General features: G+C 41.9%; 1 protein-coding gene across 2 annotated transcripts in view; it reads right to left on the minus strand.

Annotated features, from left to right (window-relative positions):
* mocs1 (molybdenum cofactor synthesis 1) overlaps positions 1–22,737 on the minus strand; it is a 73,205-nt gene that overhangs the window by 17,453 nt on the left and 33,015 nt on the right. For both annotated transcript variants that reach the window (XM_028796328.2, XM_028796330.2), the window contains exons 2-6: positions 15,791–15,932; positions 13,471–13,638; positions 13,113–13,277; positions 12,827–12,888; positions 3,575–3,686 (exon numbers count right to left, since the gene is read on the minus strand). In XM_028796328.2, the coding sequence (XP_028652161.2) occupies positions 3,575–3,686; positions 12,827–12,888; positions 13,113–13,277; positions 13,471–13,638; positions 15,791–15,932 (649 nt within the window). The remainder of the gene's footprint in view (positions 1–3,574; positions 3,687–12,826; positions 12,889–13,112; positions 13,278–13,470; positions 13,639–15,790; positions 15,933–22,737) is intronic.

A 22,737-nucleotide genomic window follows, 5' to 3' on the forward strand; every position in this document is an offset into this window, starting at 1 on the left:
TATAGATGATGGCATCTTCCGCTCCCACCTTCTCCTGATATGCAAACTGCAGAGGGTCAAGGGCGTGTTGAACCTGTGGCCTAAGGAGGTGAAGCAGCAGCCTCTCCATGGTCTTCATCACATGTGATGTCAGAGCAACAGGCCGAAAGTCATTCAGCTCACTAGGACGTGATACCTTTGGGACTGGGGTGATACAAGATGTTTTCCAAAGCCTCGGGACTCTCCCCTGTTCCAGGCTCAGGTTGAAGATGCGCTGTAGAGGACCCCCCAGCTCCGATGCACAGACCTTCAGCAGTCGTGGCGATACTCCATCTGGACCCGCTGCTTTGCTGGCACGAAGTCTCCTCAGCTCTCTGCTCACTTGCGCTGCTGTAATTGTGGGTGGGGATGTTTTTCCTATGCTGGTATCAGCAGAAGGATGTGTAGAGAGTGCAGTACTCCGAGGTGAGAGTGAGAGTGGGTTAGGGTGGTCAAACCTGTTAAAAAAGTTGTTCATTTGGTTTGCTCTCTTCACGTCTCTCTCAATGGTGGTACCCCGCTTCGAGCTGCAGCCAGTGATGATCTTCATCCCATCCCACACTTCCTTCGTGCTGTTATTCTGCAACTTCTGCTCCAGCTTTCTCCTGTACTGCTCCTTCGCCGCCCTGAGCTGGACTCGGAGTTCCTTCTGCACACGCTTGAGCTCATGCTGATCACCGTCTTTAAAAGCCCTTTTCTTCTGATTCAAAAGGCCCTTGATGTTACTTGTAATCCATGGCTTGTTGTTAGCATAGCAGCGTACTGTTCTTACTGGAAGTACAATGTCCATACAGACGTTGATGTAGTCAGTAGTGCAGTCAACAACTTCCTCAATGTTCTCATTATGAGATCCCTGCAGGATATCCCAGTCTGTAGTTCCAAAAAGTTCTCTCAGAGTATTCTCAGCCTCCAGGGTCCACTTCCTGAATGATCGTGTGGTTGTAGGTAGGACTCTAACTTTTGGTTTATAGTGAGCTGAAGCAGAACCAGGTTATGATCTCCTTTCCCAAGCGCAGGCAGCGGGGTGGCGCTGTATGCGTCTTTAACGTTTGCATACAGTATGTGATTTGGACTTTGTGTGAACAGCATATCATATACAGCATTTAGGAAAGCTAAACGAGATAATGTAGTGTAACTGTTTTGACTAAATACAGAGAGCTAATGCTACAGCACTCCAGAGACGCACGATTGGGTGCTGCTGCCTACGAGTCAAATCACACACTCTGCTACACGGTAAACCTTTTATTTGCAAGTAGGGAAAATACACATTACAAGAACGATAGAAAGTACAGTACAGTGGAATCTCGGTTCACGAACGTCTCGGTACACGTACAAATCGGTTTACGACCAAAAGTTCGCCAAACTTTTGCCTCGGTTCACGACCACACACTTGGTATACGAACAAGCCAGTTTCCCTTTCGGTTTGTACATGTTCAGTCTCTCCCTGTGCATGTCCTGTGCAGCGAGTGAGCAAGAGAGAGACAGCGAGAGAGAGCGACACACACAGAGGCGCGCGAGAGAGACACACACACACGAAAGAGCGAGCGAGCGAGAGAGAGAGAGAGGGACGACTGGACGCATAAGGTAGAGAAGGCTTGATTTTGTGTTCACTTCTGTTTACAGCGATCCGTTCGTAGCGTGCATTGTTGCAATGTTACTTTTCTTGGTGGTTTATTAAATTACGGATTTTTCAAATGTTCATTTTTCCCTGTGCTTAAAACTCGTAAAAAAAAAAAAAAAAAAAAAAAAAGCGGTTGGTAGCGCTATAGCGCGAACTATTGCAGTGTTAAGTTTTCTCTGTTGTTCAAGGTTTTCTCAGTGTTATTCAATGTTTTTACATTTAGTTTACTATTACGCTGTGCATTCTATGGTGTAATTAACTATATTTGTGCTTAAAAAACTAAAAAAATATTTACATACAGTTCGTACGGTCTGGAACGGATTAATTGTATTTAAATACAATCCTTTGAGGGAAATTGCTTCGGTTCACGACCAAATCGGTTTACGACCAGAGTTTTGGAACAAATTATAGTCGTGAACAGAGGTTCCACTGTACTGGCAGCGCAACTGCTTTGTATACAAGAGACATGACATATGTATGTGGGAAGCTGTTACGTTCACTACACTCCTTTTCATCCGCTACATTCAGTTCTCCGATCGGGATTTCTTAACTCCATCATAACTTTATGGGCCCAAGGATGTTGCCTGAACACATGTTATGTGGTGCATAGCTGTATTGTGAAATATGACAATAAATAAATATTAACAAAATGACATGTGAGCATGAATAATTATACACATTACAAAATGTATGTTTGTGAATTTTAATACATTTGCAAACCTTTTCTGAAAACATGTTTGTTACTGTTATTGAGTTTAGAGTGATAGGCAACTTATCAAGTCACTCATCAACACATACGCCACTTCTCGTTTAGTTAAAAAGCAGACATCTGGCAGGATGGTACATCAAGGCCAGTAGGTATCACAAGGTATATTTTGATATCTCAGTATTTATGGGTAACCACCCACCATTAGAAAAACTAAATACCCAAAAAATCTCAAAAACACTTCGACAGATTTAATTGAAATTTGGTGACTTTATAGAAAAAGAAAATTAACCATTGCGTTTTTAGGTGTGTTTGTATATAATGTCATGTCATGTCGGTCTGTCTGTCTGTTCACATGAAACAACTCGGCCCCCCGTGCACCAATTTTGTTAAGATGTGGCCCACTTATTTTTCAAAGAAATGTGTCGAGACAGTTCAGTTTTCATTGCGATATCTTGAGCAGATCACACTGCACAATGTTTTAAAATTTCAAAAATTTCCCATTGAAGAGCACCAATGAATTTGTGAACTCGTCCATCTTTCAATGGAGAAACGTTCTGTGAGCCTTCGACTAGGAATTTGTGTACCGTTTCATTTTTACCTTGTGAGTGGTTGCTTGAATGATATTTTTGTATATTTCTCTTTTTTACTCATCCGACTGCTGACTTTAACAACAGCTGCCAAACTACTGCTCAGTAATTTCTAGAATTGTGCATGTGCATTGAGGGCCTTGGAAAGAAAGACTTCTGTTACTTTTAGTGCAATCCAAAGCTTGCATTTGGAGCTTTTAAAGTTCAAAATTTTAAAATGCCAAAGTGGTATTACATATTATTTTGTTAACTTCAGACTGTATATTATAAATAAGAAAACATTTTGTGTACACTGCACCAGTTTTTTTGTACTCTTTGGTGGTGTGTTAAATACCAGTAATAATGTTGGTTCAGTGCCCACCTCTAATATATTGAAAGCCCCTGAGCAAGTCACCTGCAGGTGTTCCCAATGCAAAAATAAGCCGAAATCTGCTGCCCTATGGCTCTGTACCTGACTGGCATGGGATTCACTGCAGAAACTCACTATTTGTTTGTATCCTTCATATTAGAACACAGATATTATAGCTGCAGTTTAGTACCAAAACTTTTATGACAGTCCATGGAGGTCAAATCTATCATGGAGGTCTAAGAATGTTGCCACGCCACACCACATCACACCAACCCCCCCAGGGTACTGACCATCAAATGGCATGTACTCGATAAAGCGCACTTCAAGAGGCTTCCTCTCTGTGAGAGACACGAAATCCAGCAGCTCATCTTCATTCAGGCCTCTCATCACCACACAGTTCACCTAAACAACAAAAACAAAAACCTGTTAGCACACGGAAAGCCAACGTAGGATGGAGAAAAACAGGAAAAGCATCATGACTTGATCACTTTGACAAAGGACAAGAAGGAATTTGCTGGAATGGAGGTTCTCTAGTCCCTACTTGAATGCCCAATGGCCACATAATTAATAAATCCTGGGTGGCACAGTTGTCAGTAATGCTGCTCAAGTATCCGTTGCCTAGAATTGTCCCATTTGTAGGGTCTGCAGGACTCCCCGCTGACCCAGAAACATCTGTGGCAGGTAATCTGGACATACCGGGCTGGCCCAGGGTGAGCGTGTGCCTAATTTGGTCCTGCAACAGACTGGCAGGCCATCCAGTGCCATTTCCTGCCTTGTATACACACAATGCTGCCAGACTGAATTAGATTCAACAGGTTGGAGAACATTCATAGAAGTTTGTTGGTAGAATCTAGATATAGTTTTAATGTATATGTCTAGTACTATCAGTATTGCTTCAGCGACAGAGATTAATGAAGATGAAAGAAGTCCTGCTTGCCCAGCTGTTCCACTCAGCTGGGCATATTCATTTACCATCTACTGGAAAGCATTTCGTCATAGACTGCATCACATTTTTCATTCCAACAAATGGTGCACTGCAAACATTAACACAACAGTTGAGAATCTAACAGCAAACAGCACATAAATGAGGCAGTAGAAAAACTGACACTTCATAAACGAAAATTCAAACAGAAAAAATATCTACACAATAAAAGCCGATTTCTGTCCATCTGGCAGTTCTAATTTACTGGACGTGATCCGTGTTAACGGATGGGGTTCACCATGGACTGGAATGTATTTTGTAAAGCATGTAGTCATAAAGTACGCTGAAATTTTTGTTCCAGCAGTTGATGTCATTGAGAATTTGATAGCGAATGGCATCCCCATGGGGACAAATAAAGATCTCTTTATTTATTTTTAAGGGAACAAACTGAAATTACATCTAACAAAAAATATTTTAAAATTCAGGAAGCAGGACTAATGTGATTGAAGTTGATTTAATATTCTGAAGGTCTGCATTCATGTAGCAAAATGAAAGCAAAAATAAAAAGTAAATAAGTGACAAGGCTGAATTAGATTCAACAGGTTATGATAAATGATATGGAAGCACTGGCGTCTACAAAAAAAAAGTCTTAAGAAGTCCGAGTACTAAAGAGCTCAGTGACCGTCACAGAATGACACCTTTACCACAAGTCAGTACTTGACACTTCTGCCCCAGTATTGTAAAGCAGAAGAGTCGAGGAGCAACTTCAGCTCGGCCACACAAACTCACAGAGCAGGACTGCCGAGTGATGAAGAAAGTAAAAATGGCCTCTCCACTGTGGCATCACTCACAACTGAGTGCCAAACTGCCTCTGGAGGCAACATCAGCACAAGAACTGTGTGGGGAGCTTTATGAAATGGGTGTCCGTGATAGAGCCGAAGACCATCATGTGCGATGCCAAGCGTTAGCTGGTGTCGTGTAAAGCACACTACCTACCCTCAGATTCTGGGGCGGTGAAAACGTGTTCTCTGGAGTGGTCAATCGTGTTTCTCTATCTGGCAGTCAGAGATGCCAGGAGAAGACCATCTCCCAGACTGCATAGTGCTTGTTGTAAAGTTTGGTGAAAAAGGGATAATTCAAGGGTTTGGGTGGGCCCCTTATTTCAATGAAAGATACTGTTAATGCTACGACATAAAACGACATTTTACACAACTTTATGGTCACAGTTTGAGGGAAAGCTCTTCTCTGTTCCAGCATGACTGTGCCCCTATGCTCAAAGTCAGGTCCATAAACCCATGGAGGAACTCGAACAGCCTTATCTCAACACTACTGAACACCCCAAGGATGAATCAGCAAGCCAGGTCTTCTCACCCAACTTCAGTACCTGACCACACAAATGCTCTATTGGCTGAATGGGCACAAATCTCCATGGGCACACACCAGAATCTTGTGGAAAGCTTTTGCAGAATGGAGGTGGTTGGGGGGCTCGGATATTACTTTGTTATCAGAGGTAGATTTAGCATAGCTGGAACATGGATACAAATTATGAGCCACCTTTTCTTCTACTGCCCTGATGTATCACAGCTCCTACCGCATGACTCCATGTGCTCTTAATGAGAAGTCCTCATTGCTCCAAATGCTGCAGCAAAGGTACCTTCTCTCATCTGCTTCATCCCCCACATGCACACTCACGCTGTCGGCTCTGCCTCACACTGCTCACTGAGGACAACGCCATCTGCTTCACTTTTCCCAACTCCGTGGACTAATTCAAGCCAGAATGAGTGAAGAAGCTTGTTGATGGCCACAGACCCAGGCCAAGTGCTGTCTATCTGCACTGAATTCCTTACGGCACATTCTGCAGCAGCCCCTTACAGCTGGAGCCTACTCCAGTAAGCACTGGAGGCAAAGCAAGAACAAGCACTGGACAGGGAGCCAGCCCACCACAGGCTAAACACACACACATATATCCTGGGCAGGTTTATTTATCACTTTATTAAACTGTGAAAATAACTACACCATGTTGGTACTCAAAGGCATCAACAAAACACACCCAACCAAATTCTGGATTTGGTGAATCACACACACGTGGAAATTAAGGGGAAGTGCACTTAGGACTGAAATCAGGAAGCACTTCTTTGTGCAAAGAGTTGTGGGACTTTGGAACAAACTATCAAGACGTGGAATTGAAACAGAAACCCTGACAACCTTTGAGGAGGATCAGGAGGAGATTTTGGAACTGCTTAGCTATTAGCTAAACAAATGAGTGACAAATGGACTGAATGGTCACTTCTTGTGCATAAAACAACCACTTCAATATAACGACGCCACCTTCTACCATACACACAAGATTAATGACAGACAACTGCTATTCCGAGTATGGAGGGCACACCATGACTTCCACTGCTCTGCAACCATCTGTATGTACTGTATGTATGTTTTTTAATTTTATATATTTAGATAGATAGATAGATAGATAGATAGATAGATAGATAGATAGATAGATAGATAGATAGATAGATAGATACTTTATTAATCCCAAGGGGAAATTCACAATTTAATAATAATTAATTTAATAATTTATTAGCCATGCTAACTGTCAAAGACAGGTAATAGTAAATATTTTTTAAATTTGTGCTCTCTCTTGCCCTCCTTGTACCTTCAGAACCTTTCATCTGTATTTGCGTGTGTCTGAACTGCTCTTTATCCCTCTGTTTAGTGCGTTCCCATAAAGCCGGCTTGTCAGACTTGTTATTGTTTTTGAGGCACTTTCCTCACCTCCTGCCTGTTTTTATACATCCCGTCTTTGGAGACTCTTTCTGTGTGCCTCTTACACCGAGTCACCTCCTTTTGTGTCTAACACTCACGCTTCCTCATTCAGTCGTGTCACCAAAGCCAAACTGACCAATCTTACTACTCAGAGGGACAGGACATACACACAGACCTTGACGTTTTACTGTATGGTATATACCGTACATGCTCACATATTATTTCGTTGTCCTTCAATTTCGTTGTTCCTTTGTAAAAGTGACAATGACAATAAAGATCTATCTATCTATCTATCTATTATACGCCCGTTCACAAATACACTTTTTTTTTTTCTTTTTATATTTTCTTGCTTCCTCCAATCTCACACCAGTTTCTCAGACCCATCAAATTTTGTTGCAGCAGCGCAGTTACCAGTTTCTTCTGCCACTTCAACGACTTTTAATATAAAACCAACTTCACATTCTCTTATCGAATGCTCCATCATAGATAAAGGATGCTCTTACGATAAAGGTGTATGATGGTGTGAGACACAAAAAAAATACAAAACAGTGCAAACGTTGCTTAGGAATAGTTTGGATATTACCATGTGGTTATGTAGGCACAATATGCAGAAAAAATAAAGGCAGTTTGCTCCGTGGTTACTCTCTTAGGTGGGCATTAGCATATCATAATCTCTTGGACCAATAGCGTGAGGTTTCCACATTCAACTTACACGACCGACATTATAAAATACTGGAATTTACATGGTAAAAATCAAGCCTCGGCTTATTCGCGGGAGAACTTAAATGCGAGTGTGTATATTATATATATAAATATATATATATATATATATATATGAAAAAGTTTGGGAACCCCTCTCAGCCTACATAACAATTGACTCTCCTTTCAATATAAAAGATATCAATACAATACAGTTTATTTTTGTATAGCCCAAAATCACACAAGAAGTGCCGCAATGGGCTTTAACAAGCCCTGCCTCTTGACAGCCCCCCAGCCTCGACTCTCTAAGGAGACAAGTTGAAACTCCCCAAAAAATAACCTTGTAGGGAAAAAATGGAAGAAACCTCGGGAAAGGCAGTTCAAAGAGAGACCCCTTTCCAGGTAGGTTGGATGTGCAGTGGGTGTCAATACAATACAATATAATACACAAAACAGAACAAATCCTCAATACAGTATTAAAAAAAACAATTTTAGAAGTAAGGAGCAGAATTTAACAGTGGATGATATCACATAAGAAGATTTGGATGTATTTAGAGTCTTGGAGACCTCATCCATCAAGCTGCCTCCCCCATTTGGCCATTCCATGGCATGAAACAGCACTGGGCCAGCCAATCCGATGAAAGGACCCCTCCTTCCCACGATTCCTGCGATCCTCCATCAGGGTTGACTTTACCTTAGGCAGGCAAAACAACTTGACAGGTGGGCCGTGGCACCAAGTGCCACATTTGAGTATATATCAGTGGTATGTCTTTCATTTCCTAGGAGTCCTGCAGTGTTTTCGAACAAAGATTTTTAGTGACGCAGGATTTAGTTGTATGAAATTAAATCAAATGTGAAAAACTGGCTGTGCACAAATGTGGGTCCCCTTGTCATTGTGCTGATTTGAATGCCTGTCACTGCTCAATGCTGATTGGTTGGATGAGCTCATTATGCCTTGAACTTCATAGACAGGTGTGTCCAATCAGGAGATATAAAGGGATTTAAGGTGGTCAATCGCAAGTTGTGCTTCCTTCCTTTTGACTCTCCTCTGAAGAGTGACAGCATGGGATCAACTCAACTCAACTCTCCAAAGATCTGAAAACAAAGATTGTTGAGTCTCCTGGTTTAGGGGAAGGCTACAAAAAGCCATCTCAGAGGTTTCAACTGTCAGTTTCAACTGTAAGGGATGGAATCAGGAAATGGAAGGCCACAGGCACAGTTGCTGTTAAACCCAGCAGGTCTGGTAGGCCAAGAAAAATACAGGAGCGGCATATGAGCAAGATTGTGAGAATGGTGACAGACAACCCACAGATCACCTCCAAAGACCTGCAAGAACATCTGGCTGCAGATGGTGTATCTGTACATCGTTCTACAATTCGGCGCAATTTGCACAAAGAACATCTGTATGGCAGTGTGATGAGAAAGAAGCCCTTTCTGCACTCACACCACCAACAGAGTCGCTTGTTGTATGCAAATGCTCATTTAGACAAGCCCGATTCATTTTGGAACAAAGTGCTTTGGACTGATGAGACAAAAATTGAGTTATTTGGTCATAACAAAAAGTGCTTTGCATGGCGGAAGAAGAACACTGCATTCCAAGATAAACACCTGCTACCTAATGTCAAATTTGGTGGAGGTTCCATCATGCTGTGGGGCTGTGTGGCTAGTTTAGGGACCCGGGGCCCTTGTTAAAGCTGAGGGTCAGATGAATTCAATCCAATATCAACAGATTCTTCAGGATAATGTTCAAGCATCAGTCACAAAGTTGAAGTTACGCAGGGGTTGGATATTCCAACAAGACAATGACCCAAAACACAGTTGGAAATCTACAAAGGCATTCATGCAGAGGGAGAAGTACAATGTTCTAGAATGGCCGTCACAGTCCCCTGACTTGAATATCATCGAAAATCTATGGGATGATCTAAAGCAGGCTGTCCATCAAATTGAACTGGAGAGATTTTGTATGAAAGAATGGTCTGAAATACCTCCATCCAGAATCCAGACACTCATCAAAGGCTATAGGAGGACAGCGTCTAGAGGCTGTTAGATTTACAAAAGGAGGCTCAACTAAGTATTGATGTCACATCTCTGTTGGGGTGCCCATATTTATGCACCTGTCTAATTTTGTTATGATGCATATTGCATATTTTCTGTTAATCCAATAAACTTAATGTCACTGCTGAAATCCTACTGTGTCCATAAGGCATGTCAGATATTAAAAGGAAGTTGCTACTTTGGATTTTTGTTTATCATTGGTTGAGCTTTCAAAGAATTAAGAGGAGTTCCCAAACTTTTTCATATGACTGTATATGCAAGCAAACTATGATTCTTAGCGATGACAGAAGTCGCAAAATCAACCAGAATGTTGAAGCAAATTCTAGAAAAAAACCTGACCTAAATCTGTTAAGTAGTTCTCTCATTCGCTAGCTAAGTGGATGTAAGATACGCCCCGAGGCTGGCGCATGAGTGAGGAAGGCCCTGCCTGCCTCAGCCTGCTGCGACTCTCTTGGATTCGTGCAAATAAATCAGTACCGCAAGTGAATTATGATACTTAGCGCAATGAGAGACGTGGCAGAATCAACCGGAATGTTCAAGCAAATTCTAGAAAAAAACCCAATCTAAATCCGTTAAGTAGTTCTCTCGTGAAAAGTGGACAAACATACAGACGTTGGATTTTATATACTGTATATAGAGCTAACATACTCTGAGTGTTGCTTGGTGTGTATATATACAGTGCATCCGGAAAGTATTCACAGCGCTTCATCACTTTTTCCACATTTTGTTATGTTACAGCCTTATTCCAAAATGGATTAAATTAATTTTTTTCCTCAGAATTCTACACACAACACCTCATAATGACAACGTGAAAAAAGTTTACTTGAGGTTTTTGCAAATTTATTCAAAATAAAAAAATTGAGAAAGCACATGTCTATAAGTATTCACAGCCTTTGCCATTAAGCTCCAAATTGAGCTCAGGTGCATCCTGTTTCCCCTGATCATCCTTGAGATGTTTCTGCAGCTTCATTGGAGTCCACCTGTGGTAAATTCAGTTGACTGGACATGATTTGGAAAGGCACACACCGGTCTATAGAAGGTCCCACAGTTGACAGTTCATGTCAGAGCACAAACCAAGCATGAAGTCAAAGGAATTGTCTGTAGACCTCCCAGACAGGATTGTCTCGAGGCACAAATCTGGGGAAGGTTACAGAAAAATTTCTGCTGCTTTGAAGGTCCCAATGAGCACAGTGGCCTCCATCATCTGTAAGTGGAAGAAGTTCGAAACCACCAGGACTATTCCTAGAGCTGGCCGGCCATCTAAACTGAGCGATCAGGGGAGAAGGGCCTTAGTCAGGGAGGTGACCAAGAACCCGATGGTCACTCTGTCAGAGCTCCACAGGTCCTCTGTGGAGAGAGGAGAACCTTCCAGAAGGACAACCATCTCTGCAGCAATCCACCAATCAGGCCTGTATGGTAGACTGGCCAGACGGAAGCCACTCCTTAGTAAAAGGCACATGGCAGCCCACCTGGAGTTTGCCAAAAGGCACCTGAAGGAGTCTCAGACCATGAGAAAGAAAATTCTCTGGTCTGATGAGACAAAGATTGAACTCTTTGATGTGAATGCCAGGCGTCACGTTTGGAGGAAACCAGGCACCGCTCATCACCAGGCCAATACCATCCCTACAGTGAAGCATGGTGGTGGCAGCATCATGCTGTGGGGATGTTTTTCAGCAGCAGGGACTGGGAGACTAGTCAGGATAAAGGGAAAGATGACTGCAGCAATGTACAGAGACATCCTGGATGAAAACCTGCTCCAGAGCACTCTTGACCTCAGACTGGGGTGATGGTTCATCTTTCAGCAGGACAACGACCCTAAGCACACAGCCAAGATATCAAAGGAGTGGCTTCAGGACAACTCTGTGGATGTCCTTGAGTGGCCCAGCCAGAGCTCAGACTTGAATGTGATTGAACATCTCTGGAGAGATCTTAAAATGGCTGTGCACCGACGCTTCCCATCCAACCTGATGGAGCTTGAGAGGTGCTGCAAAGAGGAATGGGCCAAACTGGCCAAGGATAGGTGTGCCAAGCTTGTGGCATCATATTCAAAAAGACTTGAGGCTGGAATTGCTGCCAAAGGTGCATCGACAAAGTATTGAGCAAAGGCTGTGAATACTTATGGACATGGGATTTCTCAGTTTATTTATTTTTTATAAATTTGCAAAAACCTCAAGTAAACTTTTTTCACGTTGTCATTATGGGGTGTTGTGTGTAGAATTCGGAGGAAAAAAAATGAATTTAATCCATTTTGGAATAAGGCCGTAACATAACAGAATGTGGAAAAAGTGATGCACTGTGAATACTTTCCGGATGGACTGTATATATGTGTGTGTTTGTGTGTGTGTGTGTGTATCAGTCTCTTTGTTATTATTGCTCTCAACTTTTCTGAGGCGACATGCAAGGAAGAATTCCATTGCACTGAGTCCACATGACAAGAAATCTGAAACTTAATGCAGAACTGAGCGCCACAGGATGGCCCAGTCTGTTAGGCCTCATGAACTTCCTTTATAGAGGCCTATTAACATTTATCTAATCTAGTATGAGCAAAATGGTGTAGTCGTCCAGCGGTGCTGCACAGAGTGGGAGCTCATCTGACGTCACCAGGAGTGCACTGCTTGCTGAAGCTCAGAGGCTGACCCTGCATGTATTGTAGCAGGACAGACGTCTCTCTTGCTCAAAGCATTAAGGTGTTTAGAATCAGCCACTCATCATGGATTCACACTCAGTGATTCCAAAGGTGAATGTCGGACTGAAACAGCAAAATCTAAAACTCATCCCACCCATCTCAGGGCGATGCCTGCTCTCTGCTGCTCATCCTCCCAGAGATAAAACTCAGGGGGCCTTCAGGTTACAAACCCCCTCCTCGGCCAGAGCAGCTAAAGCACACCTCTCCTCTTGGTACAGGTGCCAATAGGACATAACAGGACGCTCCATCTCTCTCAGCCTCACTGCTCTTGCACATTCCATTACAGTCATCAAGAGGATTTTTGTGACTTTACAAATGTTGTACATGAAACAAGTGGGCTTCTGGCTTCCCACAAGGACCCCCATCCGAATTTCTCCAACAACATAGCGTGCAATGATCAGCAGAATCACAAACCTTCAGTGGACTGTAGCCCAGCTCAATAGCTTTGTGGATGCCCTCCATCACTTTGTGGAAGCCTGTTGAGATACAAATTGGTGGACGTGCAGAGCTTTTAATTGTCAATGACATACCTGACACACGTGATCAAAAACAAACATTTTGGAGCCCACATGAATGGTAGGAGATAGGACAAAAAATGACTTACCACTGAAATGAATGGTGAAAGAGATGACAAACACACAACAGACAGGCCAACCAGAATCTCGACACCATCGCTAAACAACAGAGCAGCTCCACTCACCTTTCCTACGGACGATCAGCTCAAACTTGGCAGGGACCAGAGAGTCCAGACTGACGTTGAGCATGTCCAGACCCGCTGCTTTCAAGCTCGGCAGGAGGCGTGTGAGGTTTGTACCATTGGTGGTCACAGCAATCGTCTTCAGCCCCTCAAGTTTTCTGAGCTCTGCTGCAAGAAGATTAAGATGAGGCATGGCCAACAGTGAGGCCACTCATGAGCTGGACATCAACTAAAACAACAACTCTAAATGAAGGATATTTCAATCTAAGGGGATTTCTTTACATGTGGATAAACTGGATGGACCAAAGCTGCAGCAGAAGCTGTAGTGGGTAACAGAAGCTAAGATGGTCAGCTTACTCACCAATGATATCCACCACATCGGGCCGAATGAGCGGCTCACCCCCAGTCAGTCGGATTTTCTCAACACCCTCTTTGACAAAGAGCTGTGCCAGCGATATGATCTCTGCCGAGGTCAGGAGTTGTGATCGGGGGGTCAGCTTCACTCCTTCTTCTGGCATACAATACTGACCTAAGACATCCCCAAAAAAATGAAAAATGAATGATTACAACAGCTGAGAAAGACAGCCCAAGACCAAGAGAGATGAGCCGATCCTGACGTATACCTGACACCGTACAAATATAACTCCAAGGCCAAACAAACGTCCATCATCAAGTGATGACAGCACAGGTCTGATCACAGACACCATGAGATGTTCAACAGAGGACAATCTCCTTACAGTTTGGTCTGAAGACAACAATCTCACACATGACATCAGCAAAACCAGCGGACACCAAGAAAGTTGACAAACGGTCATTCTACGGAACTGAAGTGGAAAGGACAAGTAGCTTCAAATACAGTGCTGTGAAAAAGTATTTGCCCCCCACGTGATTTCCTGTATCACTGCAATGTTTTGCCATGAATGCTTCAAAGGCTTGAACCAAATATCTACTACTAAGTAAAGCACACTTGAGTAAAACACAATGCATTATTGTTTTTCACTTATATCACTTATTGAATGAACAACACAAACTGGCATTGTGTGAAAGCTAACTGCCCCCTGGCATTTAAAAACTGGATGTGCCATCTTTAGCTGCAGTGTCTGCAGCCAAGCATTTCTTCTGATCCAGCATCAGTCTTTCCTATAACTGGGGGATTTCAGTCCACTCTTCTTGAAGACCTCCTGTAATTTGGTTGGTTTTGCAGCATAGAAATGGAGTTTAGGCCTGGACTTCCACTTGGCTGAAAAGAAGCAAAATTAAAGTTTTGGATTGGCCATTCTGATGTGGCCTGGCACATGTGTTTTGAATCTCTGCCTCATTGTATGATCTCACTTTTAGATTCAGGACAGACGACCAGATATTCTACTTTTGAATTTTCTAATGATGACTTGAATTCATGGTTCCTCCAGTTATGGCAGGTCATCCAGGTCCAGACGCATCAGATAGATAGATACATAGATACTTTATTAATCCCAAGGGGAAATTCACATTCACCATGCAACACACTGCTAATGCCACCACGTTGGACTACTATTATGATGCTCTTACCATGGAATGCTGCGTTTGCCTTACTCTGAACATAAGGTGAATGTCCTCCAAAATGTTCTGCTCTCAGAGAACATTCTCCTCAGGGGGCCAAAGAAGAGACAAACATTGAAGTTCTTCTTGATGAGCAGTGGCTTCTGCTTTGCTGCTGTCCAATGAAGCCCATCTCTTGAGCCCAGTGTCGCCAGCATGGACCTTTGCTGAAGCAAGCGAAGCCTGCAGATTATGGGATTGTTCTTCTACCCGCCTGGATGATTAATGGGATTACTGCACCCTTGGCAGCCCATCCACTCCTGGGAAGATTCCATGCTGTGCCAAGGGTCTTCTGTTTGTAGAGTATGGTGTGGATCACTGTGGGCCCACAGCTTTAGAAATAGCCTGATCTTTTTTCCTGGCTGTCTATTTTTATTCTGATTGCTTCAAGAATTTCCTTTGCTTGTGGCGTTATGAACTTGTGGAGCACTTCTGCTGGAAAATTGACTGTGACGGTGAGGGTCAAAATAAGTGAAGCTGATACTGTGTTCAGCTGGCAACCCCGAATGATCTCTTGATTTAACTAAAGTGGGCAATTACTTTTTCATACACCATCTGCTGATGTTGGATAACTTTGTTCATTTTAGGTAAACAAGTTCAACTAAAAGGGCCGACTTGTTTTCTCAGGAGCCTTTTTTTTCTAATATTAGACTTTGGACAATGGCCAAAATCTTCAATAACAGATTAAATCAGGAGGGGCAAATACTTTTTCACAGCACTTTTGCTTGTCACCCATAAACACCGAGGACCTTACAAGCTCCTTCAGCACCAATTGTCTGTTTATGAAAGCGCAGCATCACCATACTTCTTACAAGGCCTGAAGGAGCTGGTGATGTCTGCTCAGATCCCTGCTAACTTTCAGAGGCGCTCCTGGGAAGTTTCCTTTTATTATGTAGTAACATTATTAAAAATGTGTTTCAGTTTTCTTTTGTTTCAGCTTTAAGATGTCAAAACTATGAAAAACGTAAGTCTGTATCAATGGAAAGAAGGTCAAAATAAACAAAAAAAAGAAGTCCAAATCATTACAGGCATCTCTGAAACTTCACGTCACACATCACAGATGCAAATGCTTCTCCATGCCCAGACTTAAAGCAAACACTTACATCGCAGGTTGCACTTCTCCGTCAAGGAAATTCGCAAGTAGCTGTGTCTCCTTCCAAACGTGTCTGTCAAGAAAGCAGAGAAGGGTAGGTGGTCACCCTTCATCAGCATCCTCCTCCGTGCTGCAGGCGACTGCGCCAACTCCTGTTGGGGTGACATGAAGAGGGGGACCTCAAATTTATGTTGTACCACACAAACACAAGTTACTTATTTGCCTAAATTAGTAAAGGAGCTATTCCCCGATGGCTGTGGCCTCTTACAGCAGGATAACGCAACCTGACACACGGCAAAAATTACTCTGGAATGGTTTGAGGAGCACTAGGCCACAACTTTCAAGGCTTCATTTACTTTCATTGCTGCGGAACATCTGTAGGTTGTAACCTCTTAGTTGTTACCTAATGAAGGCCCTTCACTAATATTCTTAAATTTCCTTTTTTTCAGTTTTTTCTAACCTACTTTGAATTTAAACTTCTGGCAGTTTACCGCTTATGTTTTCACCATTTTTGGTCATTCATTGCATTTCAACTGATTACATTTGAAGAAAAACTGGAAAAACTGAGGTGTTGTAAAACTTGTGATGGGTAGAATAATATTTTATATATATTGTGACACCAGTAGAGGGCGTAGCAGCCACTCAACCCGACACAGACAAACGCAGGAGGCACATTTAGAAAAGCACCCGTGATTTTTATTCTTTTCCCTTGTTGGCAATGTCTTCTCCATACCCACAAGCCACAACACTGTCACAAAGCACAAACACAATACTTTTTCGTTTCTTCTCTCTCTTTTCTTTCTCATCCACCCAACTCTGGCTCCTGGACTACTGTCTGCTGGCTCCTTTTATATGTTACCTGGAAGTGCTCCAGGTGCCTGATGACCTACTTCTGGCAGTACTTCCGGATGTGGCGAAATAACTGCCCATATGGGCTCAGGAGCAGCTGCAGCACCCCCTGGCGGCACCGTTGCAACTCAGGGAGGCTGCCCTCTAGCATTCTGGGATAGGTAATGTCCTGACTAGGCTTGCTCCTCTGGTCCTCCCAGCAAAGAGGTGTCCCCAACCATCCATGAGATATATATATATATATATATATATATATTATATATACTATGTAACCACCCATACAATCATTTTGTGACACAGACTACGAATGCCGTGAATGTAATTACCCCGATCTACATGCTGTCAAATAAACGAACCACACGCCGTGGCGCAACGTTAGGGGCATCGCCTCTGGCGCGGACATCCGAGGTTCGATTCCCGAGAGGGAGTGCAGTAGAGTGTGTACACCTGATGAGCCCAGAATGAGGGCGAAACACGTGTCGTGTACTCTTTGCATTTATTTGACAGTAAACTATTTGAACCATATTATTATATATATATATATATATATATATATAAATATATATACTTACAGTATATACACATACATACACACACTAGGTGTTCCCCCCTGCTTGTTTCGCTCATCAGCCACTTTGCGTCTCTGCTGCTCGTGTTGTGAAGAGGGGGGCTGAACGCACCCCATGGAGATGCGGTCGCTCCTCTGAAACCCCCTCTTAAATCGGTGATACAATGGGAAACACGTAGTTTTGTTTTTTTTTGTTTTTTTTTTACCTCCTCTTTGCTTGCTGCTGCTGCATCATCATCATCATCTTGCACGGCAAACATTTAAAAGCCTGTACAGCAGCTGTCCTACTCTGTTTTTTATTTCCGTGGTTAAATCTCTTGGTACAAAGTCTTGTCTCGCAGGACGAGAGTTCTTGATATTTTTTAGTTTATAAATTTAAAAACAGAATAAGAATTTGAAAATCTAACAACATCACGTTAAAGTTTCATAAATTCTGAAAAGAACGATACCAAAGATATATATGTAGGTTTTAAAATAAGCCCGATTTAAAGCGTGACAAAAAACGTGACGTAAAATTGTTGCACTTTTAGGCATATATATATATATATATATATATATATATATATATATATATACATATACATATACAGAGAGAGAGAGAGAGAGAGAGAGAGAGAGAGAGGAGAAAAGGACTTTTTAAACAGATTTGTGTCTTTATGTGTACTCATTGTGTAATCTGTAAAGTTTCAACTTGCTAAAGCACACCAAGCCTACACCTTAGTAAATGGCGCAATACAAAAATTAAGTCAACTGAACTGAACAGATGGAAATAAAATCACAATATAAGGATAAATGGGTGCATATAATAGATAAATAATATTTAAGAAAGGCACTATAGAGATACAGTAGTTATGTAACAGATACTGTAGATATCAGACATAATATCAACACATATTGATGAATATTTTTATATCATATATCAGACATACCTGACATCATCACATTTACTGCCGCGTGTATTGATTTATGGTCTGCTCTCCCACACACAACTATCACAATCACACGCATTTCATTGCACACACCTGTAAGTGTGAGCTGCTCAGGATCACCCAGGGGTCAATGGTGGGGACTGAACTTGTGGCTGACACATAAACTAAATCTTTGTTTGTGGCCTGTGACTGAAACAGACCGGGGGTCACGGTGTATGAACTACACAGACAATTCTATTTTTGATGTGTACTTTAGTGTCATCTGTGGTAGAATTTGGATAAATAAAGACACGTCACACGAACACATCCATTTGTCTGGCTTTTGTAAGGAGTAACAACATAAAGGTGGGAGGCCAGTCTGGAGCCTAAGACAAGGGGGGGGGGGCACAAGACAAACGGCTCATATCAGTTTTGTTTTCACCAGCCCCCCCCCCCCCCCCAAATTTCCCCTTTGGCTCACAAGCACAAGGCAGTGTTAAGACGGCTAATCTTTGTCTTCCTTCACTGATCCCCGCTTATCAGACACGGACACACTTGGATGTGCCCACTGCTTTCACTCTCACTCGCTCCAAAGGTCATCTCACACAGCAAAAGAGGCGGAGTCAGTGAGCAGCGGAGGGTCCTGTGACACCACTGACTCTGTAAAAGATTATCAAGAAAACTGTGGGGAAAAGACAAAAAAAAAAAAAACCAGCAAGGCTGGCACAAGTTAAAGAAACTGGGACTTCCACAAACCTGGCATGAGCACACCAAGTACCATGACGATGGCCTTCACACTGCTGATCGGGTTAATACAAAGCATGTCATAACAGGGCTGACCTCGCCCAACTTCAAAAGAGCCACTTGTCCACTAATGAGGGGGTCACTTGCCAGGACATTTCATAAGTACAGGGACCTGATGACCAGCAGCAGCTCCATTTGCTACCCACAAAACCAGGCATCCACTGGGGGTTGGTGGCCACCTCACGGGCACTTGGGAAGTAAAGTCACTGCATTTCATAGAAAGACAAAACTCTTACTTAATAAACAGATTAACAGGCGGTAATACTGGGGGGACGGCAGAAAGTGTGTGGCGGGGGAACTGCTAGTGGGGCACACATACTTAAAGCATGGCACTCCACCTCATTCAAACATCATTACAATATTTATATGCTGGCACATGTAATTGCTAACTCCATTCTGTGAGTCACATGGTGGGGTATATTTTAATAAATAATTATTTCTGCATTATCATCAACTGCTCTTGAAGTACAACCTGGGGAGATCGTAAATTCAATCAATAACACCACTGATAGACTTATTTCAGTGAGGACACAATGTGTTTGATCATCCCTCATGGCCTGCCTTTGGCTCTGGGACATCTACTTATAACAGACAGTAGCATTTAATTCTATATATTTCAAAATAAATAAGAAAAAAACCCCAGAAGTCATAGTGAATGGCAAATATAGAAATAGCAAAGGTATTAGAAATAAACTTGATCCCTTATAGTAGGTTTAAAGGTCAGGGAGAAGGTAAAGAATTTAGGGCTAATCATTGACTCCGACCTTAACTTTAAATCACATATTAACCAGATTACTAGGACTGCATTTTTTCACTTCAGGAATACAGAAGTTAAACCTCTTATAACTTTACAAGACATTGAATAATGAGTTCACGCTTTTGTTTTTAGTTGACTAGATTACTGTAACGCACTCCTAACCTACCAAAGACATTAATCGATTGAAATGAGTGCAGAATGCTGCAGTAAGGATCTTAACTAGGAAAAGAAAATCTGAGCACAACTCACCAGCTTCAGCGTCGTTACAGTGGCTACTCGTGTCAGTCACAATTGACTTTAAAGTACTTCTAATGGTGTATAAAGCTCTAAATAATCTGCTCTGCTCTATATTTCAGAATGCCTGTCCCCCTACACTCCGAGTCGTAACCTCAGATCTTCTAACAGTCGCTAATTATAATCCCAAGAGTCAAGCTTTATAGATGTGGTGAGGCAGCCTTTTGCTGTTATGCACCTAAAATCTGGAAAACTTTACCAAAAGATACTCAGCAGACTAACACTATGAAACATTTTAAGAAACTGCTAAAAGCCCATTGTTTTAATTTGGCTTTTTCATAGCTACATTTTAGTTGTAACAGACTACATGGGCATAGAACTCTCACATTCTTCAGGGATCTGCTCTGCTATTCTCTGCTGACTTTTCTGGTTCTTCTGTGGTGGTGATTTGCGTCGCCGCCACCACCACCTGATCAAGGCACCATGCAGACCCTTGTGATGATGGAATGGAGGTGGACATCCCAGCTGTCCACAAGACCAACTTCATCAAGAACATTTACATTAGTTAAAATGTCCAGAGAATGTTGGGTGGTCTCTTGGCCTTGGAACCCTTGCAGACTTTGTTTTTTCTCCAGCCTAACTAGAGATTTTTTTTTAGTTTCTCGTATACCTGTGGGTAAAGTATTGGAATTGTCCAAAACTTCAATTGCAAGATTTTGATGAATCTCAACATTTTAGACCTCCCGAGTCAGAAAATACCATTTTTGGAATGATGTCTGTGTGTGTGTGTGCGTGTTGATGCAAACACTTTCACTTCGGCCAACTAAATTTTACATACAAGTTTTAGGTACAAAACGTCAATTTCTATCAACTTTTAGGCTAATTCCACTAACCAGAAGTGGTACTTTACCTGAAACGTTTCCCCAAAAATATTAAAAATGTGATAATTTCACACCATATTACGGTAATGGTCCACATTCTAAGCATTTTTTGTCACTTTGCATTTTTTTTGAAAAACGACCAGTTTTCGAGATAATCGCAATCTTCTGTTTGACATTCAAATGGTAATACGTACATATTTGAGAATGTTTTTGCTTTACGTAAAACAAACGTTTGTGCACAAGTGTTACATTGCACACAATTCTCAGCTTTTGACCCACTTCCTCTTACTGAAGGTGATAGTTTACCTGAATTGTTCGCCAAAATAAAATTATGGCAAATTTGTTATTCATGCAGTTTGCAGAGTCCGATTTCTTTAGCTTTCCTTTTATAATAATTCAGTATATTATTAATTTGATTTGATTTCTTGTTGATGGTTCTTTAATGTACAGAATATAAAAATACAACTGCGGTGGGTTGGCACCCTGCCCGGGATTGGTTCCTGCCTTGTACCCTGTGTTGGCTGGGATTGGCTCCAGCAGACCCAGTGACCCTGTGTTCAGATACAGCGGGTTGGAAAATGGATGGATGGATGGATGGATATAAAAATACAAGCATTGTCTAGCACTTTATTCCTCAAATATCCATTCCCATATCTTAGTATACAAGAAAGTCGAGATGGGGAGAGCACTCCTGATTGTTTTGGTTTTTTTTCCATCCTCCTGGCCATTTGACCTTATCGTTTAATATTATTGCCTACTCTCATTTGTCTCATTTTTCTTTTCTTGTAACTTTCTCTTTGCCATCCTGTAAAGCACTTTGAGTACCACTGTTTATATGACAATGTGCTCTATAAATAAATGTTGTTCTGGTATGGGGTAAAACGGCAGCCTTGAAATAAACATAACACTTAAAAAGACAACACTTCACAAAAACAGGACCTTGTGCACTCACAAAGATCAAAAATGAAAGTTGACTGGGACTACACAAAAACCTGGAAAAACATGTTACATGTCTATTATAAAAAAATATACTGGAGAGAAACAGTAGGGCGTCGAGATGTGATCTTCATGTTAAGATCACAGAAGACAGTTAAAAGACCCGCGAGGACCTTAAACATGAGACATTGTGCCAAGAGATTCACCCAGGACTGTCTCACGATGACACAGAACATGAGATTCTTGCAAGACACGCTATACTTACAACCAATATCAAATAAGACAACGGGGCAGCAAAACATTTAGTCTTGTGAAGGATTTGAGCACACACAGATCCAGGGTCTCAGCGCATATAAAGCGTATAAGGACAATATGTTATAAATGAAACGTCGACGACTAAGTGAAGAAGAAAGCAGTGTGGAGAAAAGAGACTCAAAAGCGTTGGAGAGAAAAGAGAGCAAAAAAGAAAAAATAATCTAGGTGTAAATTCAGAAAATATGGCAAGTAATTATCAGCCCGTAACGTAACAAGTGGAACTGAAACAAAGCACTCCTAATCGGGCTCAGAATTAAAAGACAGAGTAAAAGACAGAGTAAAAGACAAAGTAGAACTTCATAAACGTTGGCACTATACACATGCTGAGCAAATTATGAAAACAGTGAAATTCGAAAGGCTAAAAAAAAAAGTATGCACGATACAAATGTGGAGAAAGAAAGAATATGAAAGTAGGAAAATTAGAAAGTATAAAAAAAAAGAAAGATCGCAGTAGCGCAAACAAACGGAAATTATTACTTGAGAAAGGAAAAATAATCACCAAAAAACAGGACAAAGCGAGATTAGAAATAAAATACAAGAGTAGAAAACAAAGTAAAACGTCACAAAGAGGTTACAAAACAAAAGGGCCAAACACATGCAGAGCAGGTTAGAGAGAATGACAACAGGAATTCAAAAGACTCAAAAAAAAGCAGGCACGAAACACATGCAGAGCAAGACACAGAATATGAAAGCAGAAAAAAACGA

The sequence above is a fragment of the Erpetoichthys calabaricus genome, chromosome 3, assembly GCF_900747795.2.
Source record: "Erpetoichthys calabaricus chromosome 3, fErpCal1.3, whole genome shotgun sequence".
NCBI classification, from domain to species: domain Eukaryota; kingdom Metazoa; phylum Chordata; class Cladistia; order Polypteriformes; family Polypteridae; genus Erpetoichthys; species Erpetoichthys calabaricus.